The sequence below is a fragment of the Lethenteron reissneri genome, chromosome 23 (genome assembly GCF_015708825.2).
Source record: "Lethenteron reissneri isolate LAM-NWPU_2019-01 chromosome 23, ASM1570882v1, whole genome shotgun sequence".
NCBI lineage: Eukaryota > Metazoa > Chordata > Hyperoartia > Petromyzontiformes > Petromyzontidae > Lethenteron > Lethenteron reissneri.
Window position 1 is genome coordinate 19663741 of NC_083801.1, and position 19175 is coordinate 19682915.

General features: G+C 43.3%; 1 protein-coding gene across 2 annotated transcripts in view; it reads right to left on the reverse strand.

Moving 5' to 3' along the window:
* The window catches only part of LOC133346164 (collagen alpha-1(XXVIII) chain-like), a 54702-nt gene that overhangs the window by 11243 nt on the left and 24284 nt on the right, over nucleotides 1-19175 (reverse strand). For both annotated transcript variants that reach the window (XM_061557620.1, XM_061557619.1), the window contains exons 12-26: nucleotides 14406-14474; nucleotides 11698-11766; nucleotides 10285-10353; nucleotides 9572-9640; nucleotides 9334-9402; nucleotides 7213-7281; nucleotides 6594-6662; nucleotides 5301-5372; nucleotides 4992-5060; nucleotides 3716-3787; nucleotides 2862-2930; nucleotides 1569-1637; nucleotides 1346-1414; nucleotides 697-765; nucleotides 174-242 (exon numbers count right to left, since the gene is read on the reverse strand). In XM_061557620.1, the coding sequence (XP_061413604.1) occupies nucleotides 174-242; nucleotides 697-765; nucleotides 1346-1414; nucleotides 1569-1637; nucleotides 2862-2930; nucleotides 3716-3787; nucleotides 4992-5060; nucleotides 5301-5372; nucleotides 6594-6662; nucleotides 7213-7281; nucleotides 9334-9402; nucleotides 9572-9640; nucleotides 10285-10353; nucleotides 11698-11766; nucleotides 14406-14474 (1041 nt within the window). The remainder of the gene's footprint in view (nucleotides 1-173; nucleotides 243-696; nucleotides 766-1345; nucleotides 1415-1568; nucleotides 1638-2861; nucleotides 2931-3715; nucleotides 3788-4991; nucleotides 5061-5300; nucleotides 5373-6593; nucleotides 6663-7212; nucleotides 7282-9333; nucleotides 9403-9571; nucleotides 9641-10284; nucleotides 10354-11697; nucleotides 11767-14405; nucleotides 14475-19175) is intronic.

Below are 19175 nucleotides of genomic sequence, written 5' to 3' on the forward strand. Positions count from 1 at the left end.
ATGACAGATGCCCAAAGAGCATACATCAAAATATATCGACAGGAAATTTTTCAGATCCAATTTTACAATGCATAAAACAGAATATTTGCAGTTATTATTTGTAAAAAAAACCTGGAAAGTCAAGATTTCAAAGGGACCATTGGGAGTCGACTGAGCAACTACAATTGGATTACCTTTGGCCCTGGAAGTCCTTCACCTGTGAGTCCTGGAGGGCCTGGTAATCCTCTGGAGCCAAGGTCACCCTACAAACACCACATTTAACATGTTACTCTTTTTTTTTACCGAGGAAGAAGGGATCAGAAGAAGAGAATCAGTTCAGAACTCCATGACAGGATTTAAATTAGAATATGAAACCATTATTAATGACCATGGTGATGGTAAAACATTTACACACATTGTAAAAAAACCCAATGGCGTTTTGAAATTGCTACATTTAAAATATATAACACATCATTTATGATCATCATCACCACACGAGCCTGAAACAAAATACGCAGGCCAAGTGATGCCTATACATTTATGTAAATCCAAAATCCCACCCGTGAATTACTCTTATAAAATATATCTTCATTATTCATCATTCAGCGGTTCCCTGCTTATAAAAGTAAGTAAGTGTGTGTGTGTGTGTGCATGTGTGTGCGTGTGTGTGTGTGCGTGTGTGCGTGCGTGTGCGTGCGTGTGTGTAAGGTCTCATACCTTGGGACCGGGCAACCCCACGCCTTCTGGTCCCAGCTCTCCCTGAGGCCCTGGCAAGCCTGGTTGACCCTGCAACAGCACACAATCTACGTTAGCAAGGCAATCAAACAAATGTTTTGATTGTGGTTTGAAATTGATTATGGTGAGCGCACAAGCCCCATGCAACGCGTCGATGGTTTCTGGGGAGGGAGACGGAAGGACCGAGGGGGAGGCGGGGGGGGGGGTATTGTCTAGGTATGGGGACAGAGTTCTCGATGCCTACCCTGACTGAGGGGGTCTTCCGTGGGGGGGGGGGGGGGGTTGTGGGAGCTTGTGTTTATGGGAGGGGAGGAGGGGAAGATGGACGGTATTTAGCAAAGTATTTTAAAATTTCAAGGGAAAATCGAGTCATTATCTCTAATATGATTGGTATTGATTATATCGGCGAATATATCTCGATAGCAAGGCAGGCAGAACTTTGCTTAGCCGTGACCCCGTAGAACGCCGATTCGTTATAGCGCTTTATCATAATACAGAGTCTTGCAGATGCTGTCATTCTTGCTGACGTGGATATTGGCTAAGACAAGTGAAGGTATCCCCCCTAGCCTCAATGCCTGCGCCACAAAAGCCATCAATGTCAAGCGGTGTGGGGCGTTGCGTCAGTTCATACCGCTGGCCCAGGATAGCCTTCTCCTTTGGATCCCAGAGGGCCAGGGGCACCTGGCAAGCCACGATCGCCCTGGCAAACATAACGAAAAGCAAAGTGCAGTCGGGCATGAACATAACAAAATATCTTTTGACAAAAAAAACTCAAAAAAATCCTCAGTGCATCGCTGAAACCCTTCTGATGCAATATTAAACAAAGTGCAAGTTTGTTTGAACCCGAGGGTTACCTTTGGTCCGGGCAGACCCATGCCGGGTTCTCCAACAAAGCCAGCAGGCCCAGGAGGCCCGTGCTCGCCCTGCATCCATCGTGGGGGTGAGGAGCACGTGTCAGAGCCACACACGCGTTCACACGAGCACAGATCTGGAGGGCAGCTCCCCGACACATGGTGATACACATTTCATCCTTGGTCTGAATTTCTTCATGCAGATGAGACAGACACATAGACTAAACTAACTATAAACTATTTCTTTTTTTACCAGGTAAGGCCCACTGAGCTATATAGCTCGTTTTCCAGAAACAACCTGGCCACGAATGATAGCTCAATGAAGTGGCTCATCGTGTGGAAATTCATAGGAGCCAAATACTCCGAATGCATGTTTCTAAATGTGGAGGGAAAAAATTGGAGGACCCGGAGAAGAATACACACAACCATGGGGAGAATATGCAAACTCCATATATCCAGGTGTCAGGGTCAGGATCGAACCCACGACCTCCTACATACCAGGCGAGGTATTTAACATCTCCCCACTGTGGCAAGGCTCACACAGTAACTAGCATGCATTTTAGATTGTCACAGATACTATTAACAATAATAAACAGAGTTGTTTTTTAGACCAACACACATTATTACAAAAAATTTGGCCAAGTGTTGTCGTGGCACAGGGCTTGACTCAGCATCAGATGGTTATGTTTTACAAATTAATTTTGAGGTTGATGTTTATACATCTTCTTTGGATCTTTCGGTAAAGTCACGTAGATAGAAAACATAATAATGACAATAAAATAATAAAAATAAAATCTATCTACGTGACTTTACCGAAAGACCCAAAGAATATGAATTCCAGCAGTCACGAAAGCTTTAAGTCAAGATTCTGGCGAATTGCCCGATGATGCTGGATGCAATTACCAGCGAAACGTCGTACTCAAATTGTAAATGTTGTGGTTTCACGCTTCAACACACCTGTGGGCTAAAGCAGTGAACTATTTGTCTTTTGTCAACGTGACACTTTTTTACTGATTGGCCTGTGTCGGGTGGTGGACGGTTACGACACATTTAACCCAACACGTTGATTATGAATTTATGTTAGTACATCACCAAGTGGTGGATGTAAGCTCCAACACTGTAAACGTACTCGTGTTCGGTTGCCTTCGTCAGTTTCTTTCACGCAAGGTGCATCGAGCGAAGAAGCTATTTTTTTCAAAGGCGACTCAAGTCAACTGATCACGTGGTTTGCAATGGCTACACGCTGTTCTCAAACTGTGGGTGCTGAGTGCCCAAGCGTCACGGCTGCTTCCTTACCTTGGGGCCAACAATGGAACGTCCTGGAGAGCCTGGCAGGCCGAGACGCCCAGGAACGCCGGGCTCCCCCTGACAGCAAACAGGGAGAAGTAACATCGCAGCAGTGGCAGTGGCAAACTGGTGGTGTAAATATACACAAGTGTAAGCTGTATGCAGGGAGGAATGGTTGTGCAGTGGTCAATGAACCCAGCAACCCGAATTTGATTCTCGGGCATGGCTAAGGTCAGCAGTGAGTGATGTCTAAGCCACGATGATGACCACCGTGCGGAAGTATGCTCAAACTGCCCCCATGACCGAGACAGCATGAGAGGTTTTAATTCGGTAGTGTATTGACAAAGTTTGTTCATCATTATTCATTTGTCTGCCACCGTGTCGGCAGAATGGGTAGTGGGGAGCGGTAGGGTAGCGGTTCGCGCGCTGCACTACGAACCCTGGTGACCCGAGTTCGATTGTCGCTTACAGGTGACACCAGTGGCGATGATCTGAATCGGTAGTGGGCGTGGGCCTCTCCTAGGTAAACTCAGCCTCAGATGAGTACCTGATGCAGTGTGTAAACATCACCACTCGGAGAACAAAGGTGGCCAGGCGTGGTGTTGGCCACCCACCCCCTCGTGTACCGTGCCGGCCTTCATAGGTAATCACCAACAGCCCTTGCCCAATCAGTCTGTTAAGGCTATACGGGGGATCTTTGTATTGTCAGCGTGCATCAGTAACACAGGGTTCATAGCACAGTGCCTTAACCACCGAACCATGGCTCTCCACGCTATCAGTGAACATGTTTTTGTTGAAGCAGGTGACCACGGAGCACGATGCGTGGACGACCGGTGCGAGCTGGCGTGGACAGGGTGGCGCACCTTTGCCCCAGGTAACCCGGAGATGCCAACAGGTCCGGGAACCCCACGTGGCCCCCTGGGTCCTGGGTCTCCCTGCACAAAAACACCCGCGGGTAACTGGTCATGGTGACAGCACACGCTCTAAATAGCGTAGCGAACACACAAGTCCATATTTCTCAAAAAATGCATCTTTGGAGTGGCACGATTTGAACAACTTGACTTGCACCCCCAACGTGCCATTCAACGCTTGCCAATCTGTATTTGCCTTACAGAAGGCACGTATAGCACCCCCGCAGTGCACGTGCACATCGCAGATCAGCATTTCTTATTTGCAAGTGTACTGGTCAATGCTGCTTACAGCTGGTTGTCTGTTTCTCTTAACTCGTACCCCAGTGGGCCATTACACTTGCCAATCTGGCCTCATTTTTTATGCAATTCAGTTCCCCCCACCATGTAAGATGTATGCTTTACATCTCAGGGCATTGACCTTTCTTATAAAATATGTCCTGGTAAAGAGTCCACTGTGGGGTCCTGGTAAAGAGTCCACTGCGGGTGGTGTGTAATGTGTTGATGCCGTTAAGTGCAACCAGGCTTGACCAGAACTGGGGCGAACTGGGATGGACAGGATTCGTAAAGTGGGCACGTGAAGTAGTCGCTTGCACAGCTGGTATCTATCAAATATATATATACTCTATTGAATTTGAGCAAATCAACAAATATGGGAGGACTCTGCATGCTATTTTCTTTTAAAACACAAAGCGAATTGTATTGGCATTGCATGTTACTGAAGACAACATGGCTGCATTGGATTGTTTTTACTTGCAGAGAAAACAATTCTTCTGGGAGGTCTGAGCTTTATCTCTACTGCATTAGCTATAAAAAAAAAACATTTTGAATAATAAGTCAACGTTTGTTTATGATTGCGTAGTAACTCAACACATCAACATCTGCAGACAAACATATGTATAAAAAAAAGTTTTTCATAAAGATAATGGTAAACAACATCTACTTATCCAAAATAAGTTTTTCGAGATCACTCTCAACGAACAAAAAAAAAGTTTTGACATGGTCTCGCGCAACTCCACCGAAATCTTTGGAAACAATCTAGTAACAAATGGCGAACACACACACGCATGGCTCCGCGTGTCACAGCCCTAGCCTTGCCAAAGCCCTGCATGCATTACGTTGTAATAAATGCCCAAGGCAGGCTGGGCTGGATCAGCACTCGTATGAGTGAAGTGCATAACACCGAGTTGGCTCTAAGGAAATTCGCGTGACCAAGACGGGCGTCTCAAACCTTTTCTCCCTGCACGCCAACACCTGCACTCCCCTCAGGCCCGCGTGGCCCCGGTGACCCGATCTCACCCTGCCACAGAGAACACAGCAGCAGAAGTGTTTCCCTTGCAGAGGGCACGTACAGCACCCGCACGCACTTGCACATCGCAGATCGGCATTTCGTTATTTGCAATTGTGCTAGCCAATGCTGCGTACAGCTGGATTTCTGTTTCATTCAATGTGAGAGGCTATCTGTGGTAAAGCAAAAAAAAAATGCAACCATCATTGGTACGCGTGCCATGTGAGACGCTGGCTTTCATTCGTTGCTTACCTTTTGTCCAGGTGAACCATCCTCTCCTAGAATTCCAGGGATTCCAGAAAGGCCTGGGGATCCGATCTCACCCTGAAACAAGAACACACACTTCAATGCACAGTCACATACACACCTGCCCACATGCCTCCTGTGAAGATAGCCTTATCTCTGCAAGATAATATATTGACTCCTAAGTCTTGCACCTCCAATAGCGCTGTTTATTGCTGGTCACTTGGCATTTTTTGGGCCTCTGCTCAACAGCTGTAATGTAAAATGAAAGGTCTGTCTTTATGTTTTCAGTTTCGCAACATTTCCATGAAAAAGAATGAAGCTTCCGTTTTAACATCTTTCAGCCTGAAAGAGAAATTCTTATTTTTAAATGACATAGCAAATTTACTTGACTTTGTTAAGTCATGCAGTTTATAATGCGAATGAATAAAGTGCATGCTGAATTGCTTGTATTTAAAATACACTGTTAAAAAGCCAAAATTGTTGACCTTGTATACCGACATTTCTTTGAGATTAAACATCGCATTCATAACTGCATGCACAGGTTATACTTGCGTTATACTTGCGTGTATTTGTGATTGCTCTCAATTGTGACAGGAATCTGATTTTAATTTGAAAAGCTTATCACATTACGTAATGTTTCCATTGTAAGTTTATTTATATCAGTTCATTTGATTATTTTTTTAAAAACTATATCTCGCGTTTATGATTGATTTTATTTACAAACAAAAACCAAGAAGATGGATTTAAATATAATCTATGTTTTTACTTTGTATGTGCCTTTGTAGTTTTTCAGTTGAACAGTACTAAATGTATAAATCAGATGTTCCCTTTTTCTAAACGCACCATCTACTTTCAACATTTGATGCCTACCAATCAGCATATTGTTTTCATTAAACCATGACCACATCTTTTTAAAATATCAAACTCTGAACTAAGGAGGGAAGAAAATCTGATTTATGAAATATCTGGTGGAATGTGTCATGAGTATAATATTCTCAAAACCCAAGACTAATATTTACTTAAGCACGACTTTTATTAACAATTCACTGTTTTAAAATATATTTGATATTATAGTCCGAGAGTCCTTTAAGGCCAATAAATCATACATATGGCATTAACATCTCTCGCAAATAACAAAACCATAGCTTTGTAAGGGAAATAAATTAAACGCTCCACCTTGACGACATTTATTGTCAGTCAATTGAGAATGCGCGGTTATTTTTGGGTCATTTCGCTGACGCGTCCGTCCAGCGTTTGCTTAGCGCACAGAAGACGTGGCAAGCTGCAGCGATGCCTCACCTTGGGGCCAGGCTCCCCAACGCCGCTTGGGCCCGGAGGTCCGCTGTCCCCAGTGAGTCCTCTGTCTCCCTGTCAGAGCAGGGAGACATGAGCCACGTGGCACAGTAGCAAACAAAATGTTATTGCGAACCAAGCACGCTGACAAAGCGGGTATGCTGGTGCAACAGAACACGATGCCTGCATGCCACGCGTCGCACGGGGTTGGACAATGTTCAGGATATAGTACTTCGTGTTTGTGGGTTGCGCTCTATAGCTCCAGTTCAGTTTCTGAAGAAGCGAGTGGAAACGTCAGACATCACCCCGAACAACATTTAAAATCACTTCATGATTTGTTGAGCATCAAGCAGTCAACACTTCCTCAAGCCAGGCACATGTTTCATGGGAAGGGAGAGCCGAAATTTACGCAAAACACTGGAATTCCGTAAAAGCGCAAATTTAATTGGAGACCCAGAATCTCTTGGATGCCAGTCGTGCCTTGCATTCTATCATTCCTCCGACTTCTGCAGGTGCAGCAGTGAAGCAGTCTCGCCATGCCACTGCACCTACGGACATTCAATAGAAGCTAAATTCATTTAAGTTCCTCGTGTGATGATAGAAATTTGTGGGACGCGTAGTTCACCTTTGGTCCCACCAGCCCCTCTCCAGGAGGCCCTCTCGGTCCAGTCATCCCCCTCGGGCCGTGTTCACCCTGAAATGTCACGGCGAATATTTGTCAACCTTGCCTAATAAAGACCTCACAGCAATGGCACATACCGTCGGGAGAGTTGACGGTTAAACATCACAGGGAGTAGAATGTTTTTACCATCGCCAGTGTCGTCATCATCATCAAAAAAACATTATCATGATAAAGTGTATACAACACAAGCAACTAAAATCATTTAAAGTTGGTAAAAATACAAAATGCCTCAGCGTGCTTATTTAAACAAAGGCCAGTTTATCATGGTGGCCCGTTTGTGTGTGGGAAGTTGAACCTTTCACGGGCTATGGGAACACTTAAGCCAATTTTCCCACCAATGACCATGAACCCCGTTGTTTGTAGCTGGGCTCTTAAGCAACAACAGATGCGGCATCATATTCAGCCACCAGCAGATTCAGAAACGCTTCACATAATAGTGACTGATCTGAAAGAATAAGTGTTGATTTATGTGAAACAGAATTCATTCTTAATTACTCTTATGATATTCACACATGGGGATAATCACCGTTTTTACGTGGAATGCCATGATATGTGGTACTTTGAATGTTCAATGTAAAACAGACAATGAGCTTTGTTGCAACAGAGTTGGGTGCACTCTAAAGGTGTTGTCGGGGTTCCTGCGAGAAAAAAACCCTTCATTGGGCTCCCAGTGGCACCTTCAGACTGTGACATTTTGACCCAAAGTTTCTCCCATGAGAATGTTTGTGGCCACACATTTAATTGATTTATCTAAAACATGGTCCTATTAGTGTAGAACTCTGTTAACGTAATGAGTCACTTAATTTCAAACTGCAAATATCTGTAATACGCATTTGCGTTTGCCTGTCGTGTTAGCGTATGCTCAGCAGAGGGCAGCAGATATCTTTTGTCAACGGGTGCAGACGCATTTGTGAATTCACTCCATTAAAATACTAGATGAGATGGAAACCGATGCTCCATTTACCTCTTTTCCAAACAAAACATAAAAAAACATATGGGGATTGGAGATTTTTGTTTATACATGATGAATAATTCGTAGAGTTCTTTGCAAACAGAATAAAGATTTCGGCGCACTGCCAGTCTTGAGATAATGAAATACATTCTCTACTGAAAACTCTTGCTGCATGACAACTTCTCAAATAAATAAAATATATTAACTGTTTCATCTAGCTGCTGTTCGTTCACACCGACATTGCCATCTGCTCAGCTCACTTTATTTATGCGCAAGGCAATTTGACATGTTCCAAAATTATGATAAGTGATGGTAATACATTATTCCTGAAGTAAAAAGGTACACTACCTACGAAACTATATTTTATTTCATAAGATAAGGTTTGCTGAGCTATATAGCTGTTTTTCAGAACCGCCCTGGCCACGAATGATAGCTCAACGAAGTGGCTTATCACGTGGCAACATATCGCAGGCAAATCCTCTAAACGCAAATTCCTCAAATACTCTAAACGCATGTTTCTGAATGTGGAGGGGGAAACCGGAGAACCTGGAGAAAGAATCCCCACAACCAGGAATAGAGAGACATGCAAACTCCAAATATGCAGAAGTCGTGATCGAACCCATAACTTCCTGTATACCAGGCGAGGTAGTTAACATCGCACAATTGCTTGCTTGTGCCAATACTGGTGGAAGGGCCATCACTAGAGGGAGTTCTAGAAAGCCCCTTTTGGCGACATTTTTCCTACTCTTCCACCCTGGCCAGGCGACTTGGAGGAGGTGGGGATAACCACATTTGACCTCACCACAATCAACTAACCGATTGACTTGCAGATTTAGTTTGTGCTTATCAACACATGTGGGGAACATACATGCAAGCAGAGATGTGACCGGTGTGGAGAATCAAACTCCAGGGTTATTCAGTTTTCTCAGCTATTAATTCATACATCTCCATAAACATACCACTGATTTATTTTATAAGGGTTTTTTGTTGCAATTTTAAACGTAAGTCAGTGGGCAGCGTATGGACCCCATGTCAAGGGTGCAAGATGAGACAATTGAATAAAGGAATATTGTTCGCGGGCTGACGTGGGTAGAGTCAAAAGATTGTATTACCTTCTCCCCTTGAATGCCGAGCCCGGGAGGGCCCAGTGGACCAGGCAGACCTAGTAATCCAATATCTCCCTGTTAAAATGAAAATGTAAAAAAAAACAATAATCTTAGAATAGGGAACAACATTTACACAACCCAATCTCAACCACACAATGTAGAGTATGTTGTTGATGGTAACCACTTCTTGGCAAGCACAAAACAAGCTCTGATGTAACATTTTTGTTACTTGTTTTTTACTCACCTTGTCTCCTTTGACTCCACTGCCTTGTAAACCACGAGCTCCTCTTGGCCCATCGAACCCTCGGTCACCCTGATATAGAAATACAGTGGGTTGGCACATTTGTTGGCATTATTCGCGATACTAGGTTACATCATATAAAGGAGTCCACGCCTTTAGAGGGCCTTCGGTACAGGTTTAGGCCTCCCACTATCTGCAGTGGGATTAACCCAGCACGAAGACACCCGAGAAAAAACAGTCCATCAGGGCCCAAATACCAAATAACTAGAGTATGCATCTGTCTGTGGGCCCATGCGATATCAAATATTGGTTTTGCATTAGGCCAAGTTTATCCTGAATTCAGGGTGAGTATTGCTACATTCTTGAATGTCAAATTTACTGGCAATTAATAGCAAAATGCCAAAACGAATAGAGAAATAACAACCAACTACAGAAATATCAACCACTGGTTACACCTAGAAATTCAATATTGGCAAACAACTATAGCATGAGATAGAAAAAAAACCCTCTATATGATAAACCTCTGTATAATATTTCTCGGCAGCCTGGGGCACAATAATGTTTTCCATGCGATGAAGTTAAGGGCAGCTGCCCGAATAATGCCTCCGGTCTGCACAAATCTGTCGCTGCAAAAAAGCAAAGCAACCAATGTGCATTCTGAAAACGAGTCAAGCACATTTATTGAACAAAGCAATGAAACTTTGATCTGCACTTACCTTTGGTCCAGGAAGGCCTTCCCCGGGTAACCCTCGTTCACCAGATGGCCCCGAAGAACCTTGAGGGCCCTGCAAACAATCCCCTCCTGCTTATCTCTATGCACAATGTAGGCATGCAATGTTTTTATTTCATTTACAATTGTTTATGTATCGGCTAAAATATTTTGCTTGGTGATACTATCACAGGAGAGTACATCATTTTAAGCACACCTAGCGTTCCTTACTTCATCTATTATGCAGGATTACGACCTCTTCATGTCATAATTTAACACGGTATAATATTTAGCGTAACTCTTTTTAATCGTTTGAGTTCAATGCTTATAAAATGTGAGGTAATTGCGTGTTGGTGAATGGCATACATTTTTCTTTTTTTAAATACATGTAAGGCAGTTACGTGATTTTTTTTATTCCACATAAAAAAGCAAAGACTACAGTGTCAATGCGTTACAGTACGGAATTCCAAAGATGGCTTCAAAACGCAGTAAATGTATCTCAAAATGGAATCCTCCTTTTAAATATCATGCACAGTCTGTTCTCTCATAACGCGGTAGTTGCGTTCCTGAAGAACACCGCATTATGATAAATAACATAGGAGGTAAAGCACAGTCCGCGATAACACGTGGGATGTGTACTGCAGGCTGAACAAAGACTGAGGCGTGTGTGGGTAGCATCTAGAAGCATCCAGCAGCATCCCGCCTTGTGTGATGCTATGCCAAGGCAGTCGTACAAGCGCTTATTCCTACGTAGTTCTTGTTCACTCGATCGAATTATATCCAATTTGCCTCCGCGTTATAAAAATAAGTGTTCCCTAATACACTCATCGCGCTATATCCAATTCCCGTTCCGGAGAACAGACTGCACAACGTTCCAAAGTCGCTCTGCCGAGCCAGGCTTAGGGGCCGTCCCTAAATGACGTCACGCGATTTTGGACGATTTTTGACCCCCCCCCCCCCTCGTCACACGGCGTCACAAAAAGTCAGACCCCCTCCTCAAATATGACGTCACAAAGCTCTGCCCCCTCCCAAACCATATTTTCATTTTGAAAATAAAACATGCTTCAAATCGCTTTAAACTATTGTCATTGTAGTACGTATTTAATGTGGCGCTGCACTCTGATGTTGTAGGAGTGTTGTTATAACAATTAGTGTTGTCATACAATTAGTGTTGTTATAACAAATCTATATTTTTTTTAAGTTGCGCATTTTTACATGAAGTCACATTTCTCAACCCCCCCCCCCCCCTCGTCACACATCGTCACAAATGTCTGACCCCACCCCCCCCCTAGGTGCGTGACGTCATTTATGGACGGCCCCTTATCAGTGTAAAACAAGAGCGGCGTAGAACAGCAAGTCCCAGCTCGCATGCTGTTCGGCCAGCGAGGCGAAGTGGCCAGTGAGTGAGTGGGTGTCTTACGGGAAGCCCAGGTTCTCCCACTCCAGGGGGCCCGGCAGGACCAGCTCTGCCCGGTTGACCGAGGTCACCCTGTCCAGAATTGAGGGGACATGTACAGGGAAAGAGACAAAGAGGGGGTTTGTGTCAGTACACCTTCAAAATATCGCATCGAAAACGAATTCCAGTGAAATGTTGTTCTGACCTCAATTGCGTCTGCTCGAATACTGCATTGTAACTAAAAAGGGGAGAATGTTTTGCTTGAATTGATCGTCACGGCAGTATGCGAAGACTTAGTCTGGAAACTAACGCCACAAAGCACACCTGTGTGCACTTCAGGTTTCGTAGGTGAATGCGCAAGAGTGCCTGATGTGGCAGGTTGGCAGGCCTTTGGCACAAACTTCAACCATTACTTTACTTTTCAAAGTTACTTTCAAACACAAGTGGCTGCAAAAAACTAAAACCCGTCCAATGTTGTGTTTGGGTGCTCACGACAGCAGAGGGCAGCAGAGTGACACTCAGTGGGGATGAGTGGCCACGGTCCTGCTTGTCTGTTAGCCATGGCTTAGGGCACGAATAGCGGCTTCCACTAAACTTGGGCACTGGGGGCACATTTGGCTGACATTTAATTTGATGGTGATCTCAGACAAGGGGACTACAATGCGATTCCTCGGGAAAATCTGATGCACAGAGGCCGAGTAAGTTTTACACATATTTCTGACTTGTTTTTTTTCCCCAGCCTGCCCTATTACTCTGTTATGATGGATTTTGCCCATCATTTACAGACTAGCCTTTTGTCCATCCAAGGACAGGCGTATTTCAGTAAATCTGAAACTTGCAAACGAAAAGCAGACCGCGACGTGATATTCATTGCATCAATTCGCGTGCAATTTGTAAGGCTGCGGTGACACAGACTTATTCCATTTAAAGGTTATAATCCCTTGTTCATCATGACGTCCTTTTTACTTCTATGTCTCAACAACAGCGTTACGGAGATCGTGTGACGTGAGGGTTCTGCCTTTGTAGTGAGGGTTGTCAGTTGACGCTGAGGAGGGGGGAGGAGGCGCCTCGCCCCCCCCCCCATGTGGAGTGACGTCACCTGCTAATTAATATTAATGAGGGGGGGTGTCCATTTCGAAGACGTCACCTCTTCATGATTATTCTCTTCATGATTATTAATGTGGGGGGCTGTTCGATGTGGAGTGACGTCACCTGCTCATGATTATTAATGAGGGGGGGGGGTGCTACATGTGTAGTGACGTAACCCGCTCATGATTATTAATGAGGGGGGGGTCCATGTGGAGGACGTCACCTGTTCATGAATATTAATGAGGGGAGCTGGCCGACGTGGAGTGACGTCACGCGCGGGACACACAGACACTCTTGGCTCATTCTAGATTTGAAGTTTTCGTGACTGCAAGGATTCATACTCTTTGATTTTTTCAATAAAGTCACGTAGGTAAAAAATAAAATATTTATTTTATAATCGTAGTAAATTTGATAATTACGGCCATTGCATTGGTAGCCATTTTTTAAATTTATATTGACAGTTAAATTCCATATGATGACACATCTAATAATTATGATTCTGGTTGCCACCTCATCATCTTGCAATGCATAATTATATTTAATCGCTCTATCTCTGAGGTGGACATCCTGTCGGACGTACCAGTCCACCGACCATCATCCATCAACCATTCTAGTGAAGAGTCTTGCCCAAGGCCACTTATATTTATTCACAGTCAATATTTGTCGAACGTGTTGTTCCCTGATCCGCGTGTTTCTCATTCTGTCTCGGTCTTATTCCAGGCAAGCACCTCTCAGTGCTTCTTCGTAAACGCTGAAAGTTTTTGTTCGGCTCTTAATTTATCAAGATGTGCTTTGTATTTTTTAATTGTGAGGGTCAACATCCCACTTCCATTGCAGACAAGAGGAAGAAGCCACTCAACATAACAGTTGTAATTATGATAAATAGAGATGAAATTATCATGATTATAGATTTACATTAATTCCCAGTAAAAATTGCTTATTTTACAATTTCCAATTACATACACGACAGTTCTGCAAATAAATACATTTGCTAAAATGTTCCAGTTGTTTACGTAAACATTTTTAACCTGGTGTCGTCTACGTCATCGCAATTGTGTATGAACTGACTAGGATGTTTGGAGTTTATATCGAAGAAATTCTCTCATATATTCAGGGGATTAATGTATGATAGTGAATGAACATGAATGTGGAAACTATGCATATGCTGAACGTAAATGTTTAAGAATAATTACGATGATGCATAAGGAAGTAAAAAACTGAAAAATTAATATGTTGCATGGTACGTCACACAGGTGCAGTAATGGAAGTCCTGAGCATTAAAGCCAACCATATTAGCCGTATCATCGTTCTATTTTATTACCTCGCAGCATCTTCTTGGTTTTTTCGGTAAAGTCACGTAGAAGGGAAGTAATAAAATAATAAAAATAAAACATAATAAAATAATTCTCACGACGTTTCGGCTACAACGCAAGCAGCCGTCTATTATGTTCTATTTTTATTATTTATTACTTTTCTTCTACATGACTTTACCGAAAAAACCAAGAAGATGAATCCCTGCAGTCACGAAAGCTTTAAATCGAAATTTACCTCGCAGCATTTTATTAGAATTTAGTTTCGCCTGGACAGCATCTGCCAAGTGGCTTTAGCAAGGTAACAGTTTGTCCGTGAGCAGCACACCGTACCTTGGGGCCATGCAGCCCAATCCCAGTTTCCCCTTGAAGGCCTGGAGGGCCGACATGGCCACGGTCACCCTGCAAAACACGCGCAGCGCACGTTACAGAGCGCTCAAGCTTGCAGTGCTGCCAGTGACACTCACGGGACGTAATGAACTGATGAGCAAGCTTTGCTCCAATCTTCCTCTTTCCACGTTCATTGTCCGTAGCCTCGGTGTGGAACCACTTCCTTAGTTCCCCCCCCCCCGCCTCCCCCCACCTAGGATGATTGTTGCTCCACATAGGCTGAGTGTTCCTTGACGTCAAGGCATGGCAACAGAAATGACACACGATGTCAGATGGACACGGGGTTGCTTCTGCAATAGCAAATCTCACGGACGTCGGGCGAGTGCAGGTCACACTTGATGGCGTGGTCCCAGCACTTTGAGCCCGACAGCTGTTATCTGGTATTAACATTCCACTCAGACCTTGTGTGTCAACCTGACTTGATGACCAGGGGCACCTCGCACCTGTAGGAGAGGGACCAGCGGGTGAATTGCTGAGCGATGTTAACCTTTGTTTGGTGGGAGAGGGTGACAAGGGCTAAGCAGGCAGTGGGGACGATCCCTAAAGCCGCTCTTAACACGTGAAAATAATCGACAACTCGTGGACATGCACGCTGTAGATGTGTATTCCTTAAGAATTGTGAGCAGCGCTTTTTGTGTGTTATTGTATTGAAGAAAAAAGCTGTTGCGTTGACAGTGCCGCCTCACTGGCCCAAAGAAGGGCTGTCATAACAAGCCTAGCCCTTTTAAGCTTTTTTTCCTGCCACGTTACACCAATATATCCAAGCATATTGAGTGCACACATGTTCGTCTAGTTAGATTCTCGTTGATTGAAGAGAAATGCTGCTGTTATCAATTCAATGTGCACACTCCTTCGTGAGATACGTAAATGTTTAATGCCAATATTTTTTATGGCAAAAGCTGCACGCTGTGAGCTTTGTTTATATGAGCACCGGGCTCCACAAGCAGAGCGAGTCATTTTTTAAATTGCAGGCACAATTAGCGAGCTTATTTGGCCATGATAATGACAAACAACTGCACGCGGCTGTGAATGGTTTTGTTGATTCTTTTCACACCCTCCGGCAAGAAAACAAGACATCGCCTCCAAACGATGTTGACCTAATTGCTGATCTCCTCACAGAGCTATAAAATGGGAGTCAAGGCAGAGACTCAGGCCAATGAACTGTGGACCTGCAGGTGAACACCTCACATTCAGCTGCACAGAAATGTCAGGAAAACCAGTTTTTCTTATTTTTTAATTATTATTTTGCGTGCCAATTGTGTCACACCCACACAAAACATACCCACTTCAAACTACATGCAAAAGATCCTCGACTCGGATAAGATTTAACTGTTGTCTTCATTATGCTCTTTCTAAATTACTTCGAATATTTCAATGAGTGATAGCTCATTTGAAAGGTCATTGTGTATTTAAAAACATATCCGGACATTTTACACTTGCAACTTACAAATGACCCTTAAATCACATCAAGTTATAAAAATTGCGGATTAACATAACATCAATTTTAATTGGTATAATGATTAGTTTGATTTAAAGAAACCAAAAGTAATATGGGCAATATATATATATTTCACGTGGTTAGAATAGTCCTGTCAGTAAAGTATACTCAAACTAAATGATATTATTATTATTATTTCAATTCCTCTGTCCATTCCATATCAGTCATGGTAGTTGTTTAACCATATTTTACCATGCTGATGAGTGCGGGTTGGTGAAAGGAAGGCCCATCACTTGGCGCTGATGTTAGCGGTGGTTGGGAATCAAAGTTGCAGTGTCCTCACCACACCAACTTTATATGCATGGATGTGTGCATGCAATGCAATTGTTGTATTCTTTAATTCAAATCAGGAGTTACAGCCATATGTCCTGTGTATGCCCCGTATGGTTAATTTATTAACGTTTAACTAAATACGTATTACAATGTAATATAGGATAATTTAACGGTGTCAGGGGATACCCAGGAAAACAATATTTTGAGAACGCACCATTCGAACATGTTTCATCTGTCTGAGGTCACTGAACAATTTACTTTAATATATGAATCAGCAACTAAGATATCTGCCAACGCGCATTCCTCAATACAATCTAACATAACGTGGCTATGCTGTTTAGTGTAGCGCTACGGAGCATTTGTGGGACAGGACTTGGTGTTTTTTGACAACAGGTGCGTGTGAAGAAAAATGCAAGTGGACGTAATTCACGAGATCGTGCCTGTTAAAATAGAATGAAAGGAAAAATAATATGAAGCACGTATTTGTTTGGATAATCTCTGCCAGAGTAGCACTGATAGTTGAGAGCACTGTGTCAAGCCTAATGAGACATCTCTATAAATTCAGCCTCCAGCAGTGAACTTATGCACCATTCTTCAAAGAAATCCTCAAAATGCCTTTTTAGTTTCACAATTTAAGGTCAAATTCCAATGAAACATTCAAAGTTTTTTGTTAAGTTAAAAACAAACTTTCTCTGAATGACATTTATGGTTTAAGAATGTTCTTTGATATAGTTTTTAGAATTTATTTCTGAATTATATTTTAAGCAAAGTGAAATCTAAACTATTTGTCACATGAGTAACATTTCAACATACTTATTGTACGTATGTGTGTTTTTCTGTGATGCCATCTTCCTGGAGCTGTTTTATGGCACATGGCAGTGCACCGCTCACTGTGAGAGTTATTTACCAAAATTTCCACATTAAATCATTCGTATATTTGGTATTTGCGCCATTCTTACAGCACAACGCTATCGCAGAGGGACATTTTTTTCACACGCAATTATAGTGTCCAGTAGTTTCACAGTTAAGAGGGTGACGTTGCTTTGGTGTAATTAACCAATTAGGCCATTTGTAATTTTCAAATTTGGCAACTTTTGACCGACAGGCCGGGCAGCATACATGCCCAACTCTTTTTCGAATGTCACATGATCTTTAGCATCCGCTGTTCAGCAGAAGGTGCGTACGAATGTTCAATGCACCAGCAGTATTAACCAGGGCAGCCACTGGACTTGAACCACGAACCTTTGCAGCAAGCGGCAAGTAGCAAGGATTTGAATATAGTTGTGAGTAGTAAAAAAGAAAATAAGAGAATGCATACAGTTTTGAAGAGGGCACAATTGTAATTCAGAATTACGATACGTAGTGCGATATGCTGTATCAACTATCCATAGCCAGTGGAAGGACATCATTTGGCTGCCCACAACTGTCCCCTCGCTGGACATATCACAGGACATCTGTACAACTGAACAAAATTTGATCACGAGCGGAGAAGGGTGCATTACGCCCGTTAAAGGTATGTTGGCCATGTAATTATAGTGCAGCGAAGCGGGCAAAACAATTCCTAAGGGGTTACATTTGATGTCGATGGCTGATCGCTCCCGATCCCCCTCGTGTTTGCATTTCACGGGGAAGTAAAAAAAAAGCCTCATTGCTGCAAGAACAGCAACAACAACAATGATGCTCTACAAAATTGTTCAACTGAACAGTCTTAAATCGGCACCGTGCTCTCGGCTTGGACTGAGCTGTACCTCACCGCCACATCGGTGGGCTGCGATGAAATCTTTTTTAAAAAAACGTTGACTTGCACTTAAAATCCTTGTCTTACATCGTATCCACATCAGCGCGCTGACCTGCGGTAAGGCTTTAACACGCGTTCAACTTAACACGGTTACATGACCCGGCTATCACAGTCGTCTCACCTCTCAGGTTATCAGTGCTGCATCAGGTTTTGTAAAAAAAACAAAAATCTCTCCTGCATGCAGGCGCACACGCGCACGTGCACGCAAAGCAAGCGGTGCCTTTTTTTTCGCCTCGGGGCAACTTCGGGCGATGAATGTAGATAAAGTAGCGAGTGCCATAGTGGCAGGTGAAAGTTACTGTCTAGACAGCGCCCCACAGAGACAAGAATTAGCCCCGGGAAGGCAATGCAGGAGGGGCTTCATTGACCGGTGGCAGCCAACAGCATGGCCAGCCCCATACGTGGACACGGGCGCTTCAGCAGAGGCGGCAACCTTTGCAGAGGAACTCTCTTTCTCTCTGTCACGCACCATCATTGCCACAGCGTTTAGCCGATGTTAATGCGCCATAAAGAGAGGTGATCGAATCTGTTGGCCAAACCTGTAGCCACCGGGGTACTTCAGGGGGAACGATTGCCCATTAAGAGGACAATTACCAAACATTCTTTGTTTAAAGCTTGTTTTTGCCGATAATTGATTATCCGGATATTGCCTGCAAACCTTTTACGATATAATCGCCAGCCAAGTTCTGGTCTATTATAGTGTGCCAAGATGTGTGCTTGACTAGCCGTTTAGAAAAAAAAACATCATGACAACGTGTTTGACAGTCTTTTCTCTGCGAATGCAGGAGTTGGTAGTAAACTTCATCCATAACTATATTCTTGGTTCTTTCGGTAAAGTCACGTAGAAGCGAAATAATAAAATATTAAATATTAAACAATAAAAAAAATTGTGAGAAATTTTTATTGTTTTATATTTGTATTATTTTATTATTTCCCTTCTACGTGACTTTACCGAAAGAACCAAGAATATGAATCCCTACAGTCACGAAAGCTTTAAATCAAAATTCCTCCAAATCTCTTCACTCGAATGGCTCTACTGACTTGTCCCCATGCTCTCGGTTCAGACGTTGCTCACACTCAAGTTTGGCTATAGTACCAGAGCCTTCTCCAACCAAGCAGGACTTGATTTGAATCAGTCAGGTCC